The sequence below is a fragment of the Myodes glareolus genome, chromosome 27, assembly GCF_982192425.1.
Source record: "Myodes glareolus chromosome 27, mMyoGla1.1, whole genome shotgun sequence".
NCBI classification, from domain to species: Eukaryota; Metazoa; Chordata; class Mammalia; order Rodentia; family Cricetidae; genus Myodes; species Myodes glareolus.
In genome coordinates this window covers 15,933,285-15,959,215 of record NC_142052.1, presented here as the reverse complement: position 1 = coordinate 15,959,215, position 25,931 = coordinate 15,933,285, and the positions used below count along the sequence as shown (strand labels likewise).

The following is a 25,931-nucleotide window of genomic DNA, read 5'->3' as shown; positions in this document are numbered from 1 at the left end:
AAAAAAGAGTGTCAGATCCTCTGGACTAGCATTACAAAGAGTTGTGAGCCACCATGTGGGTGCAGAGAACAACAACCAGCTCCTCTACATTAGCAGCAATTACTCTCAGACACTGAGCTATCTCTGTAGCCTCAGATTCATCATCATCATCATCATCATCATCATCATCATCATTATTGTTATGTGTTGTTTTTTATGTTTAGACATATTTTACCTGCATACATGTGTGAACCACATATGTGCCTATTGTCCAAGGAAGTCAGAGACAGCTCAGATGCCCTGGGACTGGGGCTGTGAATAGTTGTGTGGTGCCGTGTTGGTGATGGGAACAAACCAGGTCCTGTGCAGGAGGACCACTGAGCCACGCCAGCCACAGCATTCTTCTTAAAGAAGACTAAGTTTGTGCATTTTATGTCAAATTATATTTTTTAGTAAAATTCCTGGGTTGACTTCAAAATATCTACCCAAAATGTGTATTCTAATCCCTATTCATATTTAGAAGTAATAGATTGTGTACATCTTTATAGCACAGTTAATGGCAGCTTTTCAATCTTTTCTTCTAAGGAATTTAGATAACTGCCTACTCCATTTTTATTCAAATTTAAATTTCCAATTAGAAAAAAATGAAACAAACTGAATAGAGAATCATGTCTTTATTTTTAAAATCTACTTTTCACAATCAGTTGTTTCTGGAATACACCATCAAATGCTATGAGAGTTTCATGGCCGGTGCTGACGACTTTGAAGAGATCAATGCAGAGCTGCAGTCCAAGCTGAGTAAGTGCCCTCCCTGCTGTGCTGCCACTTACCTCTGGGTGCCTGCTTGTTTTGTCATGCCTGATGTTCTCATTAGCTACTTTATGAGGTGGGTACCTGTGAGTTGGTCTTTGATGGTTCTTTAATGGGAACAAGTAATACTTAAGCAAAAAATAGTCAACCCTGAGTCATACCCCTTTGGGCTACATGAATTCAAGACATGTTTGACCTCTTTGAAACTTAGTGAACTAGAAAGCAATGTAATAAAATACCGAATGAGCCAGGTGATGGTGGTGCATGCTTTTAATCCCAGCATTTGGGAGGCAGAGTTCGAGGCCATCCAGGTCTACAAAGTAAGTTCCAGGAGAGTCAAGGCTTCACAGAGAAAGGCTGTTGTTTCAGGGGGAAGAAAAAAAGGAAGAATGAAAGAGAGAGAGAGAGAGAGAGAGAGAGAGAGAGAGAGAGGTTAGAGGAAGTTAACAAGCCATTATAATTCCATATACGTTATTTTTCTCTCAGTATTACCTAGTGATGCGGGAATATTACTTTGACACCTATGGCACAAAAGGTCAAAGGGGAAAACCAACATTCCCCAGGATGCACTTGGGATGTAAGAGTAGAGGACACTCCAGCTGTTGTAACTATCTTCCATCTGTCCAGGGAGCAGATGGATACATTTAAAAAGGCAAAACATGAGGGTAAGAGAAAAGGTTCAGTCTATAATGTCCATCCTCAATAAGAATGAGGACCTGTGTCTAATTCCGACACCCATAAAAATGTCGAGTGTAGCAGGTGGAAATGTAGAGACTTGAGCTCCCTAGAGCTTGTCAGCCAGCGAAACTGACCAGACTGGGGAGAGATCTTATCTAAGACAGTAGATGGAAACAGCTGAGTAAGGCTCACAGTGTAACCTCTGACTTCTGTATGCACACATGCATACTCATGACCACATAAACATGCATAACACACACAAGGGAAAATTCATTGTGATCTAATATGGAAACCATTTAGTGAGTTATTTAATGTTTCTATATATAATTAAACATATACTAATCTACTCAAATATTTTTTCATTCCTACTGTGTGTCAGGCACTAAAAATGCAGTTATGAGGAACAGAAAATCTTGACTTTATTCTGTTGGAAAGAAAGTAATGATAATTAAATGAGGAACCATAAGGACAATAACAACAGGTGCTATGAAAGAAAGCTTAAGCAGGTTGAGGGCAATAGACTATTCCATGGAGTAAAAATAACACTTGATGTTATAGAAGGTAGTATCTACTGCATTGGGGGAAAGGGGGAATAAGGTCCTGAAAACTTGAAGGATGCTGTAGGTTGATTCTGATGAAGTGTTTGGGCTTTTTTCCAGAGGATTTATATAAGGTAGATGTGTCCAAGCTGCAGTCGTTAGCAGAAGAAAACAAAAAACTCAGTGAACAGATTGCAAGATTGGAGCAAGAAAGAGAAAAAGAACCGGTTAGTAACCGTGTTTTTGAACTCACTTGACAGCTCTTTAGACTCTTGAGCCTGTTTGACAAGACCCTCTTATGGAAGGTGCTTTTAAATGGGTTAAAAAAATAAGCTTCTTAAAGGTAAGATAGTATAGACTTTCAGTGAAGCCATGTGTGGTATCTGCGGTGCTTTGTTTTCTCTTGTGGTCTACTACTCGTGGACTAATGGTGCTGGGAATATGATGAAAGCTTCCTGCCTGTTTACATAAGGCCCAAACTAACCTTTGAACAGGGTCCCTGGGGTATTTACTTGCAAGAAACATTGTTCTCAAGAGGTCCTGAGTTTAGGTAGTGAAAACACGGTGGTAACAAACTGGCTTATAGAGAATACTGTAACATGCATGTTTTTATAAAAGCAAGATAATATTGTGGTTGTTTATTTTAATATGTATGGGTATTTTGCCTACATGCATATCTGTGTACCACATGCTCACAGTGCCTGTGGAGAACAGAAGAAGATGTCAAATCTGAACTCAAGATACAGAGAGTTGTTAAATTGAATCCAGGTCCTGTGAAAGCAGGCAGCGTTCGTAACCCTAAGCCAACTTTCCAAACCTGGTAGCAGAATCTTTATCTTGGTTTTATTAGTGGAGCATGCAGATTGTTCTGAAAAGTAATCAGATATTAAGTATATGTGTTTCTACATTATCCTTGGTCTTCCCCTATTATAAAATGAAGTCTTTCATTAAATTTTTACGTAGTAAAGTAATAATAGTAGTAATACCAAAGTTCTTTTTTTTTGTTCTTTTGACTTTCTCTAAGATAAGTGTAAATAATATTGTTTTCTTTAAAATACAGAATACTTCTTGGTAAAAATAACTTAGTATGTTTTTTCTTCAAGAATCGCCTAGAATCATTGAAGAAACTGAAAACTTCCTTACAAGAAGATGTTCAAAAGTATAAAGCATACATGAAGAGTTTGGAGTCACAGTCGTCCGTCCTAGACCAGCAACTGAGTGGTCTTGATGACGAAATTGGGAGGCTACGTAAGCAGAGCTAAGGGATCATGTAGCTTGGCCTACGGGCTATATAAACAGCTGTGACCTTTCCTTCTTTGATAACTTTCTGTAGTAGTTATCAAGTTTTCAGTATAGCTCATTCATCCAGGCGCAGTAGCTCACACCTTTAATCCTAGCACGTGGGAAGCAGAGGCAGCTGGATCTCTGTGAGTCTGAAGGCAGCCTGGGCTACAAAATGAGTGACAGGACAGCCAGAGCTGTATCGTGAGACCCTGTCTCGATAAAAAAAGACAAAATAATAAGTGTTGTTTGGGTTTTCATCCTGCCTGGTTTCTGTCCTCCCAAAAGGTAGAACAGCCAGTCATCCCCATAGAAAGCACACAGAGGTCTATAGTAATAATAAACTGATTGGCCCATTAGCTCAGGTTTCTTATTAACTCTTATAAATTATATTAACCCGTTGTTCTTATCTATGATAGCCACATGGTTCGATACCTTTTTCAGCGGGGCTACCACATCTTCCTTCTTCTGTGTTTAGGACGGGAATGAGGAGGAATGGGCTTCCTCCTTCCCAGAATTCTTCTGTTCTCCTTGACCCACCTCTACTTCCTGCCTGGCTACTGGCCGATCAGCGGTTATTTAAAACACAATTGACAGAATATTGACAATTGTCCTGCACCAGTTAAAAATTACTTTTTCTCTCATAGCTCAAAATGTAATTTAAGAGCCAATAAATATGTGCTTACCAGAGGACTCAGGAAGAATCTGTTTTTCCAGTTTCTATGGCTGATAGCATACCTAGGTTTATGTCCACATCACTTTAATCGCTACCTCCATCTTCTTACTGTCTCTTCTCTGCATCCTCTTTTATCTTCCTTTTTTAAAACTATATTTGTATCCCATGCTGGTTTTGTATTGGCCCCAGCCTACAGCAGGCTGCAATAATACATAACCCAAGGTCATCCCAGACTCAGAATATTGCCTCCAAAAATTAGAATGATAAATTGCCGCCACACCCTTCTTGTTTCTGTTCTCTTTCTTGGTCTTTTCTCTTTTCTGTTCTTTTTTTTTTTTTGGTTTGTTGGTTTTTTTGTTCTTCTGAGATAGGGTTTCCCTGTGTAGTCCTGGCTTTCCTGGAACTCTCTTTGTATTCCAGGCTGGCCTTGAACTCACAGAGATCCACTTCCCGAGTGCTAGCATTAAAGGTGTATGCCATTCCTGCCCAGCTCTTCTTTTTTTTAAGTTTTAAGTGTATGTTAATTTTATGTGTAGCACATGTCGACCTGACACCCTCAGGTCAGAAGAGGGTGTCAAATCTGCTGGAACTGGAGTCAAAGATGGTTGTATATGTTATCTGTGTGAGGACATTCCACAGGATACAAGTGGAGGTAAAAGGACAACTCTTGCAGTCCATTCTCTCCTTGCAGCTTTAGATAGTTCTGGGTATCAATCTCAGTTTGGCAGGCTTGCTCAGCAAGGACTCTGCCTGTTGAGCATCTTACTGGTCCTAACCAGCTAGACTCTTGATCTCTGCCTCCTTCTGTTGCCTGTAACTATCGTATCCTCTACCAGTGCCATGTAAGCAAGTCCGCAGCTGACACAGATTAAAAACAAAGTGGAAAGCTGCACGTGCCCCATCCTCTACACGCAACAGCACAGCAAAGGGTGCGCCTGAGTGTCCTGTGTCTTCCTAACATTGGATTCAGGAGCACATGCCAACTGTAGTTAAGCTTTGGAAAATACTATGGCACATAGTACTTGCTAACTTCTGTGATGGAGAAACAGAGCAGAAGTTGACTTCAGTCACAGAGCCATTAAACTACAGTTTAAAAATAAATATAAGGAGACCTGGAGTTTTCCTAGAATTCTGCACTTTCTTCCTTCCTTATGTCACTCTTTTTTGGTTTTTCGAGACAGGGTTTCTCTGTAGCTTTGGGGCCTGTCCTGGAACTAACTCCTGTAGACCAGGCTCCTGTAGTTCCAGACCAGGAACTCACAGAGATCCTCCTGCCTCTTCCTCTCACTTATGTCACTCTTCATGTCTATCATATGTAGATTGTGAATATGGTCTTTAGAGTTTGGGAGTTAACTCTTAATCTATGTAGTTCTAATCATCTACAAAACCAAGGCTTATAATTGTCACATAGTATATACTAAAATCAAGTTTATACAAAATACTACAATTGTGTATATTGTGTTTGCTGTAAATGAACTCTCACTGTTTTTTTAGCCCTTGATCAATGTCCTATGCTTTTCCATATCATAAACTATTCTCTTAATCCCAATGTAATTAAATCAATACTAATATTATACTTTTCTTTACACATGGTCAAAAGAATTAGTACATATCTTCTTTTTATGAGTGTATATAAAGTGGCATATGTATGTCTATGTGTGGGTTTATGTACATGTGCTGTACGTGCATACATGTGGAACATGGAGATTAATACCTAGGTCTTCCTTGATCACTCTGCACCTTACTTTGAAACATGGCATCTCTCTAAATTGGGTGTTCATCTGTTCAGGTAGGCTGGCGGCCACTGACCTCTAGGGATCTCTGTCTGTCCACCTTCCACCCATAACAAGAGGGTCCTAGATGCGTGCCCAATGACCAACTTTTATGTGGGTGCTGGATCTAAACTCAGGCCCTCCTTTTCTCGTACCACGGACTCTTTACCAACCACACCACTTTGGCACCTCCTTATTCTTAGGAGAATATTACCTCCAAAAATTGCCAGCTGAGTAGATGAGAGAGTAATATCATCTGTCATTTGTTTTAATTCTCTGACTTGGTTAACTTCCTTGATTACTTAAAGCCATTCAAGACTACAATTGAGGAGGACATACTTAGATTCTGTAGATCTATCATGCTTTTGTGCAGAGACATAATAGAGGCATAAAGTTACTTAAGCCAGCTCAAGGTAGAGTTTACCAACAATTGTGTAAAAACCACATTTCTGAATAGTTCAAATTTGTAAAAGAGTATTAGAAGCATTTAAAATGAACCTAAAAAGTTGAACTATGCCTGTTTACAAGTTTTAAATGTAACTTTGGATGGAGCCACAATTTGTCTGACCCTTCTTTCTGAAACTGTAGTAAGGCAACCATGGAAGATATCAAGCTAAAGCTCTAGTTGTATGGCTTATGTCATTAATGGGGTAGGATCACTTATCCATAAGAAAGGATGTATATGTATATACATATATATATATGTACACACACACATACACATGTATATATATAGTCAACATTTAAACAATCATAAATGGTGCCATCAGGTTCTCTGTAGAGTATTTTTTTAAAAAATTGAAAGATTTTGTTTCTTCTCTTGCAGAATTAGAATGTCAAGCAATGAGAGAGGAAAATGCTCGGCTACAGAATATAGTTGATAACCAAAAGTACTCGGTTGCAGACATCGAGAGAATAAATCATGAAAAAAATGAGTTGCAGCAGACCATTAATAAATTAACCAAAGACCTAGAGACTGAAAAGCAACAAATGTGGAATGAGGAATTAAAATATGCCAGAGGCAAAGAGGCGGTAAGTCATACTGTATTCTGAGTGACCACTCATCATGGAAGACCTTACTAAAGGCGTGAGTAACCAAGGGGAATTCAGTAGGTAGAGGGATAAATTTTTCTAACACTGACATTTAGCACAGCTAAAACACTCATATTCATATGCCAGCTCATCAACACCTCTATTATTTATCAGTCAAATTTAAGATAAACTCAGTTTTCTGATGATGAACTATGATCTCAACAAATAAATAAATGCACGTATGTGATTCTAACGTAAGGTGACAAAACAGTTCACTGTAAGTGGTCATCCATCTTCCCTTATCTCCTACTCTGGTAGGCAAGCTCCATCCCTGGGTATAACGGAAATAGGTATACATCTGTATACACATTTATAAGAGCTACCATCATTATGGGTCTACATAATGATGGAACACAAGCTTAGCATGCTCAAGGTATCAAGTTCAATACATAATACTATTGAAAAGGATGTGGCACCCAATCTTGGAGCCTAGAATTTGGTCAAACTTGATTTAGCTTTAGCCTGTAATTTCTTATTAACAGCATGCACAGTCCGTATCATCTAGCCTTTTATACTCTCCACTTGCTTCTTTAGAAAAGGAAGTGTAGGAGGCGGAGAGAGGCCGATGTCTGTGAGTTCAAAACCAGCCTAGTCCACAGAGTGAGTTCTACAACAATCTCTAAAGCTCCAGAGAAACCTTGTTTTGAAAAAAAATAAAAGAAAAAAGAAAATGAAGTGTAATTAGACCACATCAGTTAATCTGAAGTGAGTTACTTCAGAATACCTTATCTCTCAGAGGCTGTGTAAGAAAGGAAAGGTTATAAATCTCTGGAATAAGTAAACATTGGGTTTATGAAACTAAAAAGGATAGCATTTTTTTGGTTGAACACTCTGAAAGAAGAAAATAATCTAGGGGGTAGGTAAACTGTGTCCTAGGGAGGGGTCTGACTCTGGCCATGAGAAAGGAACTAAGTGGGCTGGTTACCTGAGAGCTAAGAGTATCAAAGGTCTGTCTAGGTTACAAAAACTCACCTAAGCAATGCATCTGTAACCTTTTTATGTACTAATTTGCCCTACTTGTCAAGTCTGGTAGTATAGCAGAACTCTTGTGAAATACAACTATAAATATATAGTTATATTTATATAAATATAACATCTAGAACTCTCTTGAAATATAATGTTTACGACTGCATCTAGATCATCAGAAGTGTTGACTGTGAGAACTAATAATGAGAGAAAGAACTAGAGACATAAGCAGTGAACTCCTGGAAGCTTTTTCATTAGACTGAAAAGAGGAGCGGGAAGCAGTAGAACAGACCACTGATTGGGCCTTCAGAGCAACAGAAGAGAACAGAAACTGCCAGGCTGTGTTCTAGGGCCAGGGGAGGAGATACACACACACACACACACACACACACACACACACACAAAGATATATATCAGACTCTAGAGCTTACATTCAGGTAGTAAGAGTGAACAGATATGTCATATTGTAAAGTAAATTAAGAGTTTGGGAAAACTGGGGACTCCATTAGAGGGAGAAAACACTGTTCTGGTAACAGATGTACCCTTAAAGGACACAGAAATATGAACTATTAAAAATTTTTTCAATATATTTGAAATAATACTTTGAAATGTAAATTATCTATATCTTTTACTTGGTGTAATGAAAAGGTTCTAATACTATAGTATGTAAGTTTTGAGTTCCCCCTCACATACTTTGGATTTTCTCTTTTGTTTTTGTTTGTTTGTTTGCTTGCTTGCTTTTTCCAGGCAGAGTGTCTCTGTGTGTAACCCTGGTTGTCCTGGAACTCCCTCTGTAGACCAGTCTGGCCACAAACTCACTGAGATCTGCCTGCCTCTGCCTCAGCCTTCCAAGTGTTGGGATTAAAGGCATGCCCAGCTCTAAACTTTGATCTCATTTCATATTTATATCTAGATTTATATGGAGTAAATGAACAGTGGTATACTTCTCACCAATCAATAACTAGAATTGTTGCCTTAAAATTATTGTTCAGACCTTTCATTTATATATTTAATATTACTATCCGTTAGCCACCAAACTACTAAAAACTGGCATAACTGCTTGTGTAGAGTTATAGAAATGATCATTGAAAACCACACAGTCTAGGACTGCTTTATTTTTAGCATTTCTTTTTGTGTTCTCTTTACTAGATTGAAGCACAATTAGCAGACTACCACAGATTGGCTAGAAAATTAAAACTTATTCCCAAAGGTGCTGAGAACTCCAAAGGTTATGACTTCGAAATCAAGTTTAATCCTGAAGCTGGTGCCAAAAGCCTTGTCCAATACAGGACTCAAGTATATGTAAGTCTGTGTCTGAACCTCACTTTACCATAGTGCCATAGGACAGGACTAAGAAGTAGCACTTTCTTCTAAGTGGTAGACATCTTATTTCCCACCTGACTTTTGACTTTAAAAGTTTATTCCTCTCTGCCTGCTTTACTTCATTCAAATATCCGTTAAAATATTGGTTACAAGTAAAAGATATCAGGACTATGTCAACAATCTGAGGTAAGCTTTGCTTTCTAGTTACCTTCAGTCCCTCTTGGAAGATCATCGTTACCAAATGTCAGGTGCCTGCTTTACTGATGATGAAACTTACAAGGTTAGTTACCTTGAACTCACAGAGATCTGCCTGCCTCTGCTTCTGCCTCTGCCTCAAGTGCTGAGATTGAAGGCATGTGCCACCACTTCCCAGCTGGCTGGTATATTGATTTCTGTTAGTAGCCAGGTATCTGGCTGATATTGCATATCACTACTTTGAGTGGTTTCATATTACTTCAGCAATAAATTAATTGCCTAATTTAAATAATCTTGTAAAGGGTATTTAGGCACAAAGAATATGTTCATAAAATTTACTTTTACTCTAGAAATATTTTGTACAGTAATGAGCAATGGACGTAGAAGTAGGAAGCTGGAGAGAAGGCTCAGTTGTTAGGAACATGTGCTGCATGTAGAGACATCCCCAATGAGAAGTTCAGGGCCTGCTGCATCTAATTCACACCTAATTTTACTCCAGCTCCAGGAGATTCCCATGTCTCCAGCTGCTACAGGCATCTGCATTCAACATGCACATGTATCCACAGAATTAATATAAATAAATCCCAAAGGGAGAAATTAGAAATAGTTAGGAATGAAGGAGAGCATCTGTCATCCCAGCCAATTGAAGAGAGTTGTAAAAAGGCATTGAGTCTCAAAAAACAGGCCTGGGATGGGTTTTTTGTTTTGCTGTGTTGTGCTGTTTGGGGTTTGGCAAGGATTTTCATTTGTTTTGCTTTTTCTTCGAGTGTGAGAAGACATGTGGGAGAGTGCATTCCGTGACACACATGTGGAGGTCAGTTCTCTCATCCACCTTAGGTGGTTTCTGAGGATCAAACTCAGGTCTCCAGGCTTGATCAGCAAGCTCTTTACCCACTGAGCCATCTTTCACATCCTGTTTTTGTTTTGTTGAAACTGTAACTCGTAGTCCAGAGTGGCCTCAGATTGCTGTGGTGACAGGCTTGTACAACCACACCTATCCCCAGGAGTTGGGTTTATATTCAGTGATAGAGCCCATGTTTGTTGTAGAATGTCTGGGTTTGATGGACAGCATAAAAAAGGAACTGATCAAAGCTAGAAGTCAATAATAGCTTTAAAAGACTTACTCGTGAACCAGGTGTGATGACACAAGGCTGTAATCCCAGCAGTCAGGAGGCAGGGACATTTTAAAGTGGGTATTACCTCAGTTTTCTCAATGCAGTATAGTGTGGAAATAAAATCAGCAGGTTAGAAGACAAATAGAAGTTCAACAAGAATCTTAAGCAAAGTATAAAGAGAAATGGGGGCTGGAGAGATGGCTCATAGTTAAGACTGTTTACTGCTCTGGGAGGGGGCCAGGTTCTATTCCCAGTCCCCACATCAGTCACCTCATAGACTCCTGTAGCTCCAGCTCCAGGGAGACCCAATTCTGGCCTCTGCAAGGACCCGCACTTATGCATCCAGACACAAAAACAGATATGGACAGAAGTGGACTGTCAGGCACTGTGACGGATACCCATAATCCTCTCACTTAGAAGAAGGTTGAGACCAGATGTTTATTCTTTCCTAAGCCTTGGCTTCAAGAAAATAAGATGTTTTCTCACCAATGGTATGGTATATTTAAAATTGCATGGCTTTTTTTTTCTCTGAAACTGTCTTAGGTCATAATATAATCATACTTCGTGGGAATTTTATAATATATCTTGACTCCCATATTTCATATATTTTCTAGGTACCTCTCAAAGAACTCTTGAATGAAAGCGAGGAAGAAATTAGCAAAGCCTTAAGTAAAAAGATGGCTTTGGAGGACACTTTAGAGCAAGTAAGTGTGGAGCATGTAATGCAGCCTAGCGTCGAGTGTGACTTGTGATTGCTGAGCAACGTGGATTAAATTCTGGTTTGTCTGAGACAGGGCTTCTCTGTGTAGCTCTGGCTGTTGGTGGCACTCACTCTGTAGACCAGACTGGCCTTGAACTCACAGAGATCTTCCTGCTTCTGTCTGAGTGCTAGGATCAAAGGTGTGAGCCACTGCCACCCAGTTTTATTCTTTTTTGTTTTTCAAGTAATCTGTAAGTAAAACCCACAGCCTTACATAAATAGTTATTCAAATAATCCACATAAAGTTGTTTTCACTGTTAAATTCTATGGCATCTGACCTTATGGGCTACAAACATAGCCCTGTGGTAAAATACTTTCTTAGCATATGGCTGCAGCCCTGGCTTCAATTCCCTGTACCAACAGAAAAAGAAAACACCTACTTTTTTACTGGGAGGACCTTTTCCTCTCCTCAATAAAGTAGATGTCAGGAGTCTGCCTTATCCTGGCAATTCCAGCACTTTGTTATCAGAGGCTGGGAAGATTGCAAGTTTCAGGCCAGGCTGGGTCACATAGTAAGACCCTATCTAAAAAAACTTAACAGCCAGGAAATTGTAAAATGAAAAATGGTCTATGTTTAGTAAGAGTGCAAGTTAGTCTGTGTATTTAAAAATTTAAACAAAAATCAATCTTTAAAAAACAGTTAATGAGGGGCTGAAGAGATATCTCAATGGCTAAGAACACTGCTTACTCTTCCAGAGGTGCTGAGTTCAGTTCCCATCAACCACATGGTGGCTCACAACCGTCTATAGTGGGGTCCGATGCCTTCATCTGACATAAAGTTATATGTGCAGATGGAGTACTCATATACATAAAAATAAGTCTTTAAATAGAAAAAGAAGGAAGGAAGAAAAAGAAAGGAAGGAAGAAAAGTTGATGAAGCCCGTGGTGGTAGTGGTGACAGCACACGCCTTTAATCCCAGCACTCAGGAGCCAAAAGCAGGAGGACCTCTATGAGTTAGAGGCCAGCCTGTGCTACACAGTGAGTTCCAGGACAGCCAAGGCTACAGAGAAACCCTGTCTCAAAAAACCAAAAGAGTTGATGATGTAAACATTTGATCAGTAGGACATACCTATAATCCCAGATTTAGAAAGCAGGAGAATCCAGTATTCTGGGCTACATAAACCCATGACTCAAAAAACAAACAAACAAAAAAACAAAACAACAGCAACAAAAACTATATATTTTTGGAACTGGAGGGTTTGTTCAGTGATTAAGAGCCCTGGTTGCTCTAGCAGAGGACCTAAATTCAATTCCTTACACTCACACAGAAACTCAAGACCATCTGTAACTCCAGTTCTTCTCATTCTAGGAGCAGGTAACACACATGCGTACATGCAGGGAAGACGTTTATCTGCATAAATATTTATGTATATAATAATTGATGAGAGGCTGAAGAGGTAGCTCAGCAGTTAGAGCACTTGTGCTTCCAAAGGGCCTGTGTTCGTTCCCAGCACCCACTAGGTCGATCACAGCCCTTAGTAACTCCAGTCCCACAGATCTGATGCCCTCTTCTGCCCTCCTTGATCATTGTGTGCACATGATCTATATATGCTTACAAAACACCCAGACACTTAAATTATTTTAAAACTAATTGAGATAGACACGGTGGTGCATACCAGTAATGCCTGCACTCTGGAAGCTGAAAGGAGAATCTTGAGTTCAAGGTAAGCCTGAGCCACATAACAAGTCTAAGGTTACCCGGGTATGTATAGCAAAAACCTTTCTAAGTTTTAGAAAATAGATATTAAGATGGTTGACAGCATGAACAATAAAATGTCAAAGTACCCATAAAAAAGTAAAATTGATTACCTCTCAATGAAAGATTTCATTAACAAATTATTTTACAGCTGAATACTTTCAAATATTAAAGGTCAGATGACTTTTAGACATGAAAGTTGTCACAGAACATAAACATATAATTATCAAGAGGCTACTATAGGCCTGTGCAACAACTTATAGGCATCACAGTAAAATTAAACCAATCACTGACAGACATAAAATGCAAAGCTCAATAATTGCATCGAAATGTATTTGGCAAATATGCTTTTCTTATTTAAGACAAGATCTTGCTCAGTATAGGTGAGTCTCTAGCCCACAATCTTCGGGCCTTACTTAGTCCTCTAAATGCTGGAATTAGATGCATGCATGCCAACCACTGGCTCAGCAAATGCTTTTTTATGACCATGTGCCTGGTACTGTAATAGATGTCTCTGTACTACTATAGCACAACACCTGCCCCATGGACATCATTTCAAGTGCGCCGATGGCTATAAGAACAAGTATTTTCCATTACAAGATTATTAAGTTAGCTACAAAGTAGTAGATTTCATAATGGCATTTTTTACATGCTTTCTTCTTCCATACCCTGCCCTCTGACCTTTGCCTTCCCCTCCCCTGTGTCCCATTCTTGCTCTTAGTCCATTGCCTACAACAACCTAATTTCTGCTTTCCCAGTACAATGTTGTATTATTACTTTCAGGGCCCTGTACCCAAACCCTTCAGGTCTCTTTTTCCCTCTCACAGTTCTCTAAGTTCTCTAGTTTCATCCACACATGTACACCAACCCACTCACACATAGAAACTTAAATCAAGGCTCCACACATGAGAGAAAACAGAGTACTTATCTGAATATAGTCTATTTCAGTTAACATTCTGAATTGCAATTTGACCTTCAATTTTCCTACAGATATCATTTTTATTACTTTTCAATATGTGTTTATGTGTGTGTGTGTGTGTGTGTGTGTGTGTGTGTCCCCACAGAGATGAGAGATGTCAAACCCTCCTGAGGGCTGGTGTTACAGGTGGTTGTTAACAGCCTTGTATGAGTGTTGGGAATCTTATGCTGGTCCCCTGGAAGAACAAGAAGTGCTCTTAATCACTGAGGCATATAGCCAGATCATGTGATAGTTTTGTTTGTAGTTTTCAAAGATTTGTTTGTCTTTATTTTTATGTGTGTGAGTATGTTTCCTGCATACACGTGTACATCCCTGGTGCTTGTGGAGGCCAGAAGAGGATTCCCTGAAACTGGAGTTATAGACGGTTGTGAGCCACCAAGTGGGTGCTGGGAACCAAACCCAGGTCCTCTGTATGAGCAGCCAGTGCTCTTCACTGAGCCATCTCTCCCACCACTTTCTCCTTTTTGACAAACCTACTTACTGATTTCCACAGTAGCTGCAATTTATAGTCTCACTAGCAGTGAGTAAAGGTTCCTCTTTCCCCAAATTCCTGCCGGCATTGGTTGTCAACTGTTTTCTTTTTTAAAGTCATTCTGAGCTAGTAAGGTGGCATTATAAATCATTTTGAATTCATCTTTCCCTGATGACTTAGGATGTTGAAACCCTTCATCGAATATCATTGGCCGTTTCTATTTTTTCCTTTGAGGACTGTCTGCTCACTTCATTACCTCATGTATGGATTGGATTTGGTTTAATTTTGGCTGTTTTTACATAACAGACCCCTATCAGATACAGAGTTGGCAATGATTTATCAAATCTCTAAGCTGTCTCTTCAGTTGTGAGGTTGCTTCCATTGTTAGGCAGGATTTTAATTTGCTATAATCCCATGTGTCCGTCCTTGGGTTGTGTTCTCTGCTGTCACAGTCCATTCAGAAGGTCCTGCCTCTGCGTAGGATGATTGTTGACACAGGACAGAGTTGATGTGTCTTCCCTGCAGTTTCAGCATGTCCTGTCTTCACATGAAATCTTAGATCTATTTTCAATGTTTCATGTAGTGTGAGACTCGAGACCGGATTTCATTTTTCTACAGGTACATACCCAGTTTTCTCAGCACCATCTGTTAAAGAGGCTCTTTCCTAATGTATGTTTTTGACATCTGTGTTCAATGAAAAAAATGAAGTAGCTGCTAGGGCTGGAAAGATGACTCCATGATTAAGAGCACTTGCCACTCTTGCAGAGGACACAAGTTCAGTTACCAGCACCCATATGGCAGCTCACATCCCCTTGTAGCTGTAATTCCAAGATATCTGATGTCTTCTTTGGGACTCCATCGGCACCTGAAATGCACACAATGTACATACAAACGAAAATGCAAAACACTCTTAAACATAAAATAGAATCTTTAAAAAATTAGTACTTCTTTAAAGACAAAGATAGGAGAGTTGCTCATCATTTAAGAGTACTTGTTGCTCTCACAAAGAGCCTAGGTTTGATTTCCAACATCCACATGGCAGCTTACAACCATCTGTTGACACCAGTCTCAAAAACTCTGACTCCCTCTTACCTCCTTGGGCACCAGGCATACCGATGCTAGCAAAGCACTCACATACACAATAAATAAATATGCATAAAAACAAAAATAAAATTTTATAATGTTAAATTGTAATTTTGATGTCTGTCAAGCTGAACACCATGAAGACAGAGAGCAGAAGAAATGTGAGGATGCTGAAGGAAGAGGTGCAAAAGCTGGACGACCTTTACCAACAAAGTGTTAAGGTAGGAGCTTGACTGGTGAGTTCATCTGACTCGACTCTGAAATCTTATCTGAATGTGGCAGTATACAAAAGCTGAGAGGAGGCCTCGAAACTCAGCCCAAAGAGCCAGGTGTGGTGTTGTCATACCTATAGTCCCAACATTTAGAAGACCCCGGTGGAAGAATTGGCACAGATTTGAGACCCACCTGGGTATAAGTAATTGTCCATTAAGAATCATTGCAAAGGGCTGGAGAGATGGCTCAGAGGTTAAGAGCTCTGGCTGCTTTACCAGTGGTCCTGAGTCCCACTGTGGTCCCAGCATCCACATAGTGGTTCACAACCATCTATAATGAGATCTTGTGCCTTCTTCTTTGATGCAGGCAGAACACTAAGTACATAATAAATAAATGAGTCTTGAAAAAAAAGTCATTGCAAACTTACTTTCCCAACTAAATTTCAGTCTATTCATAAGATCATCAGATAGTAGTTAAGGTGTAAGACTGACTGCCAGTGTTCTATCCAACCCTCAGTTTTCCCAGACAGGTATTGAGTCCTCATTCATGGGCCATCATACAATTAAGTTTTGCAACAGTGCCATTATTAGTTATACCAGCAAAATATCACAAATAGAAATGTTTATATTGCTCTATATTATATACAGGATGCTTTTTGAGAAATGTAGAAATTTTGGAAATTGTAAATCAAAATCTGATCTGCACATGACGTGTGAAATATGTACCTATTACTTTTACTTTTATCATATTCCTTGCATGAAAGGTTAAGATTATTCTTGAACGCACTCAAGTGAAAGACTTTATAAGTCCATACTTCAGCATCACAAACCTAGGAATCTGAGAGTGATTGGAACTAATTTTGCTTAAACATAGTTAATATGTGTGTGAAATTTTAATCAAAGTACCAGGTTTCCTTATGTTAGACTTGAAACATCGTTAAATACAGTGCTACACAGAATCCTCCTGAAAGGGGCACAATTGTGCTTATCATATGGAGTCCCCACTGGAACAGTTAAAGAAGGCAGTCAACAACTTGGAAACATAAATGATGCAATGTTCTGGGTTTTTTATGCTTAACCTACTTTACTTAACTCTGCCTTTAACAAATGGAATATGAATGAAAAAATGATTTCTGTCCTATAGGAGGCTGAGGAACAAGATGAGAAGTGTGCCAGGGAGCTGGAATCCCTGGAGAAACACAAGCACCTACTGGAGAGTGCTGTGAACGAGGGCCTCAGCGAAGCCATGGATGAGCTAGAGGCTGTCCAGCGGGAGTAAGTTCACCTAGCCAAGATCTGATTCTTTATATTTTGTAAAGCTGCTTCCTTTTTATCTTTAATTCCTATTATGAAACTATTTGGGGTGCAAAGAATGATATTTTAAGGATTTAAGCCAAAAAATTAAGATACCTTATGACACTATTAGAGTAATTGCCCAGCTAGATTATTAAATAGCTTTTAATGCCTGGAAATGAATCCATTTTTTGTTTGGTTGGTTGGTTTGGGTTTTTTGTTATTTTTCTGCTTGTTTTTTGGGTTTTGGTTTTTTTGTTTTTATGGGTTTTTTGTTCTTTTTGGTTTTTGGTTTTTCGAGACAGGGTTTCTTTGTGTAGATTGGAGACTGTCCTGGTCTGTAGATCAGGCTGGCCTTGACTCACAGAGATATGATTGCCTCTGCCTCCCAAGTTCTGGTATTAAAGATGTGAGCCACCACCAAGCAGCCATTGTTTTGTTTTTGAGATAGAATAATTTATATATATAGTCCCTGCTTTCTGGAACACATTATGTAGTTCAGACTGCCTGACTTTGCTGGGACTAAAGGCATGCTCCACCACACCCAGCGGGAGACATCTTAAATAATTCAGAAATGCATAAGTAATGCAATAAATATGGAACTCTTCACCTTAAGAAGACCTACAATGCCAGCCAGGCACTGTAGCCTAGCACTTGGGCGAAGAGGTGGAAGGTTCGTCTGAAATGGAACGGAGGGTCACAGCATCAGGGTAGCTGACCACATCGAGTGAACAGAAGCAGCTGGTAGAGATCTGAGCTGTGTGCTTACATAATGGCATTTGGATGGATTCTACCAGGCATGGTTTTCTTGGGAGTGGGGGTGGACAGGGTTTCTCTGTAGCTTTGAAGCCTGTCCTGGAACTCCACTCTATAGGCCAGCCTCAAACTCACAGATGTGTGCCCATCTCTGCCTGCTGAGAGCTGGGATTAAAGGCGTGTGCCACCACGTATGGCCAGGCATGGTTTTCTTTATTCACCAAATATTTCTCAGGGAAAATAATAACATATATGAATGCAAAATTTATATTTTCCCAGGTTAGTACACTGTACTAATTTATTCATTTATTTTCTAGATATTAAGTGGTTTTTTTTAATTTTAATTCTGTAGATACCAACTGGTTCTACTAAGCACAGCTGAAGAAAGGAGAAAAGTGAGATGTGACTTACAGCATCTTTTAGAGATGGTTGCTACACACGTAGCGTCTTTGGAAGTAAGTGTGAAACTCTCTCTGAATTCTAGCTGCTTTGTTTCTATAGGAACTGAATAACAAATTTTCCTTTTTTCTTTAATTATTTGAAAAAACACCATCTTTTAACATTTTACATACCAATCCCAGTTCCCACTGCCTCTTCTCCTCCTGCACCCTCCAAAATCTCCCACCCCATTCCTCATCCACTCCTCAGAGAATGTAAGGCTTCCCATGGGAAGTCAACAAAGTCTAGCACATTGCTTTGAGGCAGGACCACTGCTCTTCCCACCACCTAGGCTGAGCAAAGTATCCCTACATAGAGAATGGGTTCTAGAAAGCCAGTGCAAGCAGTAGAGATGAATTTTGCTCTCACTGCCAGTCGCCCCACAGTCTGCCCCAGTCATACAACTGCTGCCCACGTTCAGTGGGCCTAGCTCCCCATGCTGTTAGACTGGTGTCTCTTATCTTAGGACCAAGGCATATTTCTTTGTCTGGCTCTGATTCTAGGTGCAGTTTGTGTTTCTTTGACACTAGTTTCAGAGGCAGAGCACGGGTCTTTAGTCTTGGGTTCAGGAATAGAGATGTTTCTTTCCCTGGACCAGGTCTCCAATCCAAGGTGGCTCTGGGTTCAGAGTCAGGGTGCACAGTGATTGGTTGGTTTCCTATTCCAGTTTTCCCTTTTACCCTACATTACCCTTTTCATTTGTTAATAAATAGCAGGGGGATTAGAAAGGGGATGATCCTTTTCATGAGACCACTTCCTGCTGAATTGGGGCATTGAAGTTCTCGGGACAATCTTGATCTTCATCCCCAGGATGTCGTTGGTGATGTTAACTTGTGTGTTTTTTTCTTATTTAGGTTATACCTATTATTCTTAGATTTGATCTTTTCATGGTGTCCAGATTTCCTGGATATTTTGTGTTAAGAATTTTTGGATTTAACATTTTATTTTCCCCCTGTTGTATCTTCAACGCCTGAGATTTTTCTCTTCCATTTCTTGCATTTTGTTGGTTATGCTAACATCTGTAGCTTCTGTTCATTTACCCAGGTTTTCCATTTTCAGAATTCCCATGGTTTGTATTTTCTTTATTGTCTCTATTTCATTTCTCAAGTCTTGAACTGTTTGCTTCACTTGTTTATTTTTTGTTGGTGCTTTTGGATTTCTTTAAGAGATTTATTAATTTCTTTCAATTTTTTCTTTGTTTTTTACTCTATTTCTTTAAGGGAATTTTTCGTTTTCCTCTTTAAGGTTCTCTATCATCTTCATAAAGTTACATTTAAGGTTTTTTTTTTCCTGCTGCTTCTGAGTTAGGATGATCAGGTCTTCCTGTTGTATGACCACTGGGTTCTGGTGCTACCATGTTGCTTTTTAGATTGCTGAATAAATTCTGGCATTGGAGCCTACCCATCTCTTCTTCTCTAATTGGTGCCAGCAGTGTCTTTGTGTCTTGGTCCACTCCTGTGTCGGTGTCTCAGGGATCCTCTCTTAGACCAATTGTTGCAGTTACTGTCAGTGTCTTAGGGAACCACTCTTGGTCTGCTCTGTGCAGTTGCTGTCTGTCTCTTAGAGAGCCGCTAAGGTCTCCGGGGATGGTTGGGTATAGGGCTGGAGTGGAACTTGTAGGTTACAGGGTCTGATCGATGCAGGGGATGTTAGAGCAGCCTATCTGCAGATGGCTTGCCTGTTGGCTGGCTAGTGAAGCTGAGGCAGGTAGAGAGCTTTGGGTGTTTGCGCCATGCCAGGACCTGTCCTGCTGGGGAGCTGGTCACTCACATCTTGGTCCACTCTGTGCAGTTGCAGTCTGTGAACCAGAGTTCATCTGTGGTCATGGTGACAAATTTTATTTTGATGGAAACTAGTGATTTATTAAAAGAATCTTGTCTACTGGTGGGGCAAGGTTACAGGAGATCACTTTTATATTTTATAACGTAGTGTTTTGTTCATGTGCATAACCTACAAACACATACATCACACTCAGCAGGGAGGGGCTGTGTGGAAGTAAGTTAGGCACGATATTCATGCCTTTAATCCCAGCATTTAGGAAGCTGAGGCAATACGATTGCTATTAGTTCATACCTGGCCATTGTCTAAGATTGCAAAAGTAAGCTGGGCAGTGGTGGTCCACACCTTTAATCTCACACTCAGGAGGAAAGGTACACACCTTCAATCCCAGCACTCAGGAGGAAGACGGGTGGAATCTCTGAGTTCCAGCAGAGCCAAGGGTACACAGAAAGAACCCCTTTCTCAAAAATCATAAAAGGTCCCAAAGTAGATGTATGAGCACAGAAACGAAATTGGTATGTGAGAAGGGAGCACTGTAGAAGACCGAAGGTAACAAACTACTATCTGTTGGTGTTGGATCCTGCCTTCCACAGAACTCAAGTCCAGATGGACTATGTACCTAATGTGGGGCTAGATTATAAGACTACCTTTACAACTCATGGGCTTATAAAATGCTATTAAATAAGATAGAAAAAGGAAGTTTTGTGAGACAGGGTTTTTCTGTGTATCCTTGACTATCCTGGAACTCTCTCTGTAGACCAGGCTGGCCTCAAACTAGAGACCCTCTTCTCTCTGCCTCCTGAGCACCAAGATCAAAGGCATGCACAACCACATAGCCACTACCTGGAACCAAAAATACCTATTTTTTTATTTTGTGTGTGGGGAGTTCAAGACAGGGTTTCTCTGTACTTTGGAGCCTGTCCTGGAACTAGCTCTTATAGACCAGGCTGGCCTCAAACTCATAGAGATCCACCTTTAATCCGAGTGCTGGGATTAAAGGTGTTTGCCACCACTGCCCGATTTAAAATTAAGGACTTCTTACCCATCATGGTAACACATTCTGTAATGCCAGTACTTGGAATGTCTAGATCCTTATCTTAAGGCTAGATCTAGTGAATGGCAAATGATTATATCCTAGTACCACATAGGCCCAGCCAGAGGAATCACAGGTTTGACACCAGGCTGAATCACAGAGGGGAGACACTGTCTCAAAAAAAAAGTAAAATCAGCCGAACAGGGGTGGTGCATGCCTTTAATCCCAGCACTCAGGAAGCAGAGGCAGGTGGATCTCTGGGGGAATAAAAATTATGACTACAATCTAGCAATGTATGAATAGAACCATAGCTATATGCATCAGTATGAGTGACCTGTAGCAGACCAAGCAAGCCTGGAACATGATGGCTTTACATGTCTGTAATCCTAACCCTCTAGAACTGGAAGCAAGAAGACTGGAGACTGAGGCAGCAAGATTACCATGATTCCAAGCCACCCTGAGTTAGAGTGATAATTTATCTTCAAATAACAAAAACAAAAAATGCAAGCAAAAATTTCGTACATTACATTAATAAAATTTAAAACCAAGTCCCAGTATACTTATATGTTGCATAATAAACAGGTTACATTCGAAGATATTTGTCAAGGCAACACCTGGGTTGGTTGTAAACAATATAATGTCCTTATACAAACCCAGGTTGTGTTAGAGATTGTATTATCATGAGACTGATCTCAGTATGTGCTGTCTATTCACAGAAACTTCTGCACAAATGACTGCATGTCATAAATGCACATATCTCTTGAGAAGATTAGAGATAATAAAAAGCTTATCACTTAGGTTATCACTGGGGAAAGAAGGGAATATCATTCAGAAAATAGAATGTGCTGGTCGGTGATGGAGCAAGATTTTAATCCCAGCATTCGGGAGGCAGAGGCAGTGGAATCCATTTGAATTTGAGGTTAGCCTGGTCTACAGAGGGAGTTCGAGGACACCTAGAACTACACAATGAAACTTTGTCTCAAGAAGAAAAAATGAAAGAAAAAAATGAGAGAAAAACAAAATAGAATTCATGTGAATATAAGAACATTTTTTCTTTTGAGGTGACATTTTTTTGGCAGCCGAGACATGTTAAACTGTGATACTCCTGTCTCAGCCTCTCATGTGCTGAGTTTACAGTCATCTACTATTGCATCCACCTGATACTTTTCTTAATTTACAAATGTCATTCTTGTATGTAAATGTCATACTTGAAACAAAATTCATGTCTGTGTATTAAGAGTTGTGAATTGTTTCCACTAGAAACACCTTGAAGAACAGATTGCAAAAGCAGATGGAGACTATGAAGGATGCATGTCTGAAGACCTCTTGGAAAATATCAAAGAGATTGTCGAGAAGTACAAGAGTAGTGCTGCTCTATTTAAGACTCCGAGTGAATGAAGATAAATTGACGGTGGCTTTCTTGTATCTGCCATATATTAACTAAAAACATTTATATTTTTAAATTGTGGTAACTTAGTAGATTAGCTTGTTAAGTGTAACAGACAGATAATAAAGTGCATTAATAAAGTGTGGGATTTCCCTCCATTTCTGTGACTCACTTCTGATGAAAGTACATGGTAAGGGCTAAACTGAAAGTTAGTAGACTACAGTGTGAACTAAGTAAGACACACCCATTCACTGACTTTCTGCAAGTGATTGCCCATGGTGATCTCATTAAACAATTTAAAGACACCACTTGGCCTGCAGAGCCACACATATTGACTTTCAGGTCCTTGTGACTTTTCCTCAGAGGGTGCGAAGAAACATCTGTTCACCCTTCCTTCACCCACATGAAAAAGGTAACAACAAACCAAAGAAAGGATTCCATCCCAATCCAGGTAGTGAATCAGTGAGTTCATTGGGGTCACTTGTAGGATCGCAAATGACTCAAGGCAGCTACAGCACCAGGAACCCCCTGGACAGCATACCAGCACTTAGACCATGAAGAGTGCCACCAGCAGCATGGGCAACTCACAAACACCTTTACCACTGAAGAGCTGTGGGCAGCTGAAGGGAGGCTACACTACCCCAACGTTCCCCCACTCCAGTCAATTATGTACGTCTTATAGATCCTCAGGGCAGGGGTCCCCAAGCTCCCTAAGCTCCCTATTCCATCCATGAGGAAATGTCAATTAAAAGACAGTCATCTTCAGATAGAACTAAATGAATACAGTTTAGAGGTAGTTTTAACACTCAGGAGAATGGGACAGGGATGAGGAAAACTCTGCCTGTTCAAGTCAAGCAGAACCAATGTATGGGGCACCACGCTGGCCTTAGAGTCAGAAACAAGTCCCATGCAAACCCTGTGGAGAGGACTACTCCCTGAGAGCGGTGGGGTTACTGTTGCTCCTGAGAGCTCCCTGAGCACTAAAGCAGCACTGACTGAGATCAACTGGGCACTCAGTACCAAGCAGGCTCCATGAGGTGTCTTCCAGCCTCATGGAGCCAGGACTTGAATTTTCAACAGGCTGTCCTGTCTGTGAGAAAGGGAAACAGTGAAAATGGTCTGGAAAAACATGAGCTGTTGAACTATTTCTAGACATAAAGTATGGGCAGTTAAAACCTTAAAACTGTGTTGTTAATAAACTGAAATCGAGAGGAAAATCCATAGATTTGGAATTCATTTTCTTTAGATGATCTAGTGTAACTGCTTAGTAGTGCTGCGGTAGGCTAGTGCTACCTACAGTGCATGTCTAGCATGTCATAGCCTTTGGATTTCATCCCAGAACCCAGAGCTACAAGTTCAGCTAGGCATGGTACCCAACACATGTAATCTCCTGCACGCACATTCAGAATGCTGAGGAGCAAGGATTTTGAGGTCAGACCAGGCTGAGCTAAATAACAAGCTAAGGACCTCTGTGTCTCAAAAAAAACCAGAAAAAAATTTAATAATAAAATATTTTTAAATTACTAAAGTAATTTTTGAGACAAAGTCTCTAGCCCAGGCTGGTCTCAAACTCCATGTGTATGTGAAGGAGACCTTGATCTTCTGACCCTCTGCCTTCTACTTCCAAAGCATGAGATTACAATTTGTCTCCTGGTCTGGATTATGCGCTATGGAGAACAAACTCAACTCCTCTTGTTTGCTAGGCAAGAAAAATTATCACCAACTTCTGAAAAGCAAAACTTAGTTAGGAAAGAAAGAAGGTGGACGGTAGTACATACCTGTAATCCATCCTTTGGGCATTTGAGAGAAGAGGACCGTGAGACCCTGTCAAAACTAAAGAGTAAAGAGAGACACTCAGATGGATTTGGCCTTCCTTGGCAGTAAAGTGTCAGCTCTAGTTATCTGGGCTTAAGGACTGCTTGATCTACAAGCACAGAGTTCTACATGCACAGCTAAAGAAATAGAAATGAACCCATGACGATGACATCTACTGGCTGTACTGGCCTTCTAGAATGCTGAAACAGATTCTAAAGCTGCAACCAAAATGCCAGCCTCAAGAACTCTGAAAGGACAGAACACTGTCCTGTACTATGCATCCCATTTGTGAAATCAGAGATTTTTCTATGGCACTGTGTCCCAGTGAAAGGATGCCTGTCAGTGGAATCCAAGAGTAGAACCAAGAGCCAGTCTTGGTTTGGCATAGATTTCAGCAACTAAGAATTTGGTGCTTTCTACCCCCAAATTTACTTAGAGGTCATGTGCTGTGGGACAACCTTCCTGTATGCTGTGAGTATGTTTTATTCCCATTGGTTAATAAAGAAGCTGCCTTGTTCTATAGCAAGACCGAATAATGCTACACAGGAAAGCCAAACTGAAAATACAAGGAAGAAGGATGAAGTGTGGGAGATGCCACCGAGCTGCCAAAGCAGCAAGGTGTCCTAGACCACAGGTAAAGCCACGAGATATATGCCAATGCATAGAGAAATAGAAATTTGAGAGTAGGAACTAGTTAGCAATAAGCCTGAGAAACAGGCCAAGTAGTTTACAATTTATCTGACTTCTCCAAGTGGTTATTTAGAAGCAGGACAGAGAATCCTCCAACCATAATTCTCTTTCCAGGGTGGGTTTTTCTCATCTACAGATAGAGTGAGAGTACTCTGTACTTGGGAAACAACAGGATAGAGGACCCACCATCGTAGCAGAGATAAATGACCCTTCTCAGCAAGGAGCTAGACAGGCCTTTATATGTGTCCTTGCTGAGGGGTGACTGGTAGATGTTTTGCATTTTCCCATTAATAACAACTTTTGTGATGACTCACATTCTAGATGTTTTAAAAGAACCGATTTTTTTTTACTGTATTATTGATTGTTAAATTATATTTAGTGACTTTCAGGCATCTAGAACCTTGATTGTGACTGTTTTTTTAAAATACTTTCATATGATAACTTTCTCATACTCAAACCTATGGGACACAATGAAAGCAGTTCTAAGAGGAAAGTTCATAGCACTAAGTGCCCAATTAAAGAAAACGGAGAAAGCATATATTGGAGACTTAACAGCACACCTAAAAACTCTGGAAAAAAAGAAGCAGACTCTCCTAGGAGGAGTAGAAGATTGGAAATAATCAAACTGAGGGCTGAAATCAACAAAATAGAAACACAGAAAACAATCCAAAAAATCAACGAAACAAAAAGTTGGTTCTTGGAGAAAATCAACAAGATTGACAAACCCCTAGCCAAATTAATCAAACGGCAGAGAGAGAACACTCAAATTAATAAGATCAGAAATGAAAAGGGGGACATAACAACAGACACAGTGGAAATTCAGAGAATCATTAGATCTTACTACGAGAGTTTATATGCCACAAAGTTGGAAAATGTACAAGAAATGGATTGGTTTTTAGATAAATACCATTTACCAAAGTTAAATCAAGAGCAAGTGAACAATCTAAATAGACCTGTTAGTCGTGAAGAATTAGAAGCTGTTATCAAAAACCTCCCTACCAAAAAAAGTCCAGGACCAGATGGTTTCAATGCAGAATTCTACCAGAACTTCCAGGAAGAGCTAATACCTATACTCCTTAATGTATTTCACAATATAGAAACAGAAGAATCA

The 25,931-nt window shown here is 40.0% G+C and overlaps 1 protein-coding gene and 1 pseudogene across 2 annotated transcripts in view; one reads left to right on the top strand and one right to left on the bottom strand.

Moving 5' to 3' along the window:
* Positions 1-22,456, top strand: part of LOC125399962 (kinetochore protein NDC80 homolog) — a 53,563-nt gene extending 31,107 nt beyond the window's left edge. The window contains exons 8-17 of the mRNA XM_087902468.1: positions 684-777; positions 2,127-2,233; positions 3,110-3,254; positions 6,562-6,767; positions 8,943-9,095; positions 11,041-11,130; positions 15,546-15,638; positions 16,774-16,904; positions 18,031-18,133; positions 22,189-22,456. Of these exons, the coding sequence (XP_087758594.1) occupies positions 684-777; positions 2,127-2,233; positions 3,110-3,254; positions 6,562-6,767; positions 8,943-9,095; positions 11,041-11,130; positions 15,546-15,638; positions 16,774-16,904; positions 18,031-18,133; positions 22,189-22,326 (1,260 nt within the window). The 3' untranslated portion in view covers positions 22,327-22,456. The remainder of the gene's footprint in view (positions 1-683; positions 778-2,126; positions 2,234-3,109; positions 3,255-6,561; positions 6,768-8,942; positions 9,096-11,040; positions 11,131-15,545; positions 15,639-16,773; positions 16,905-18,030; positions 18,134-22,188) is intronic.
* The window catches only part of LOC125399999 (N(6)-adenine-specific methyltransferase METTL4-like), a 71,546-nt pseudogene that overhangs the window by 17,834 nt on the left and 27,781 nt on the right, over positions 1-25,931 (bottom strand). The window lies entirely within an intron of this gene.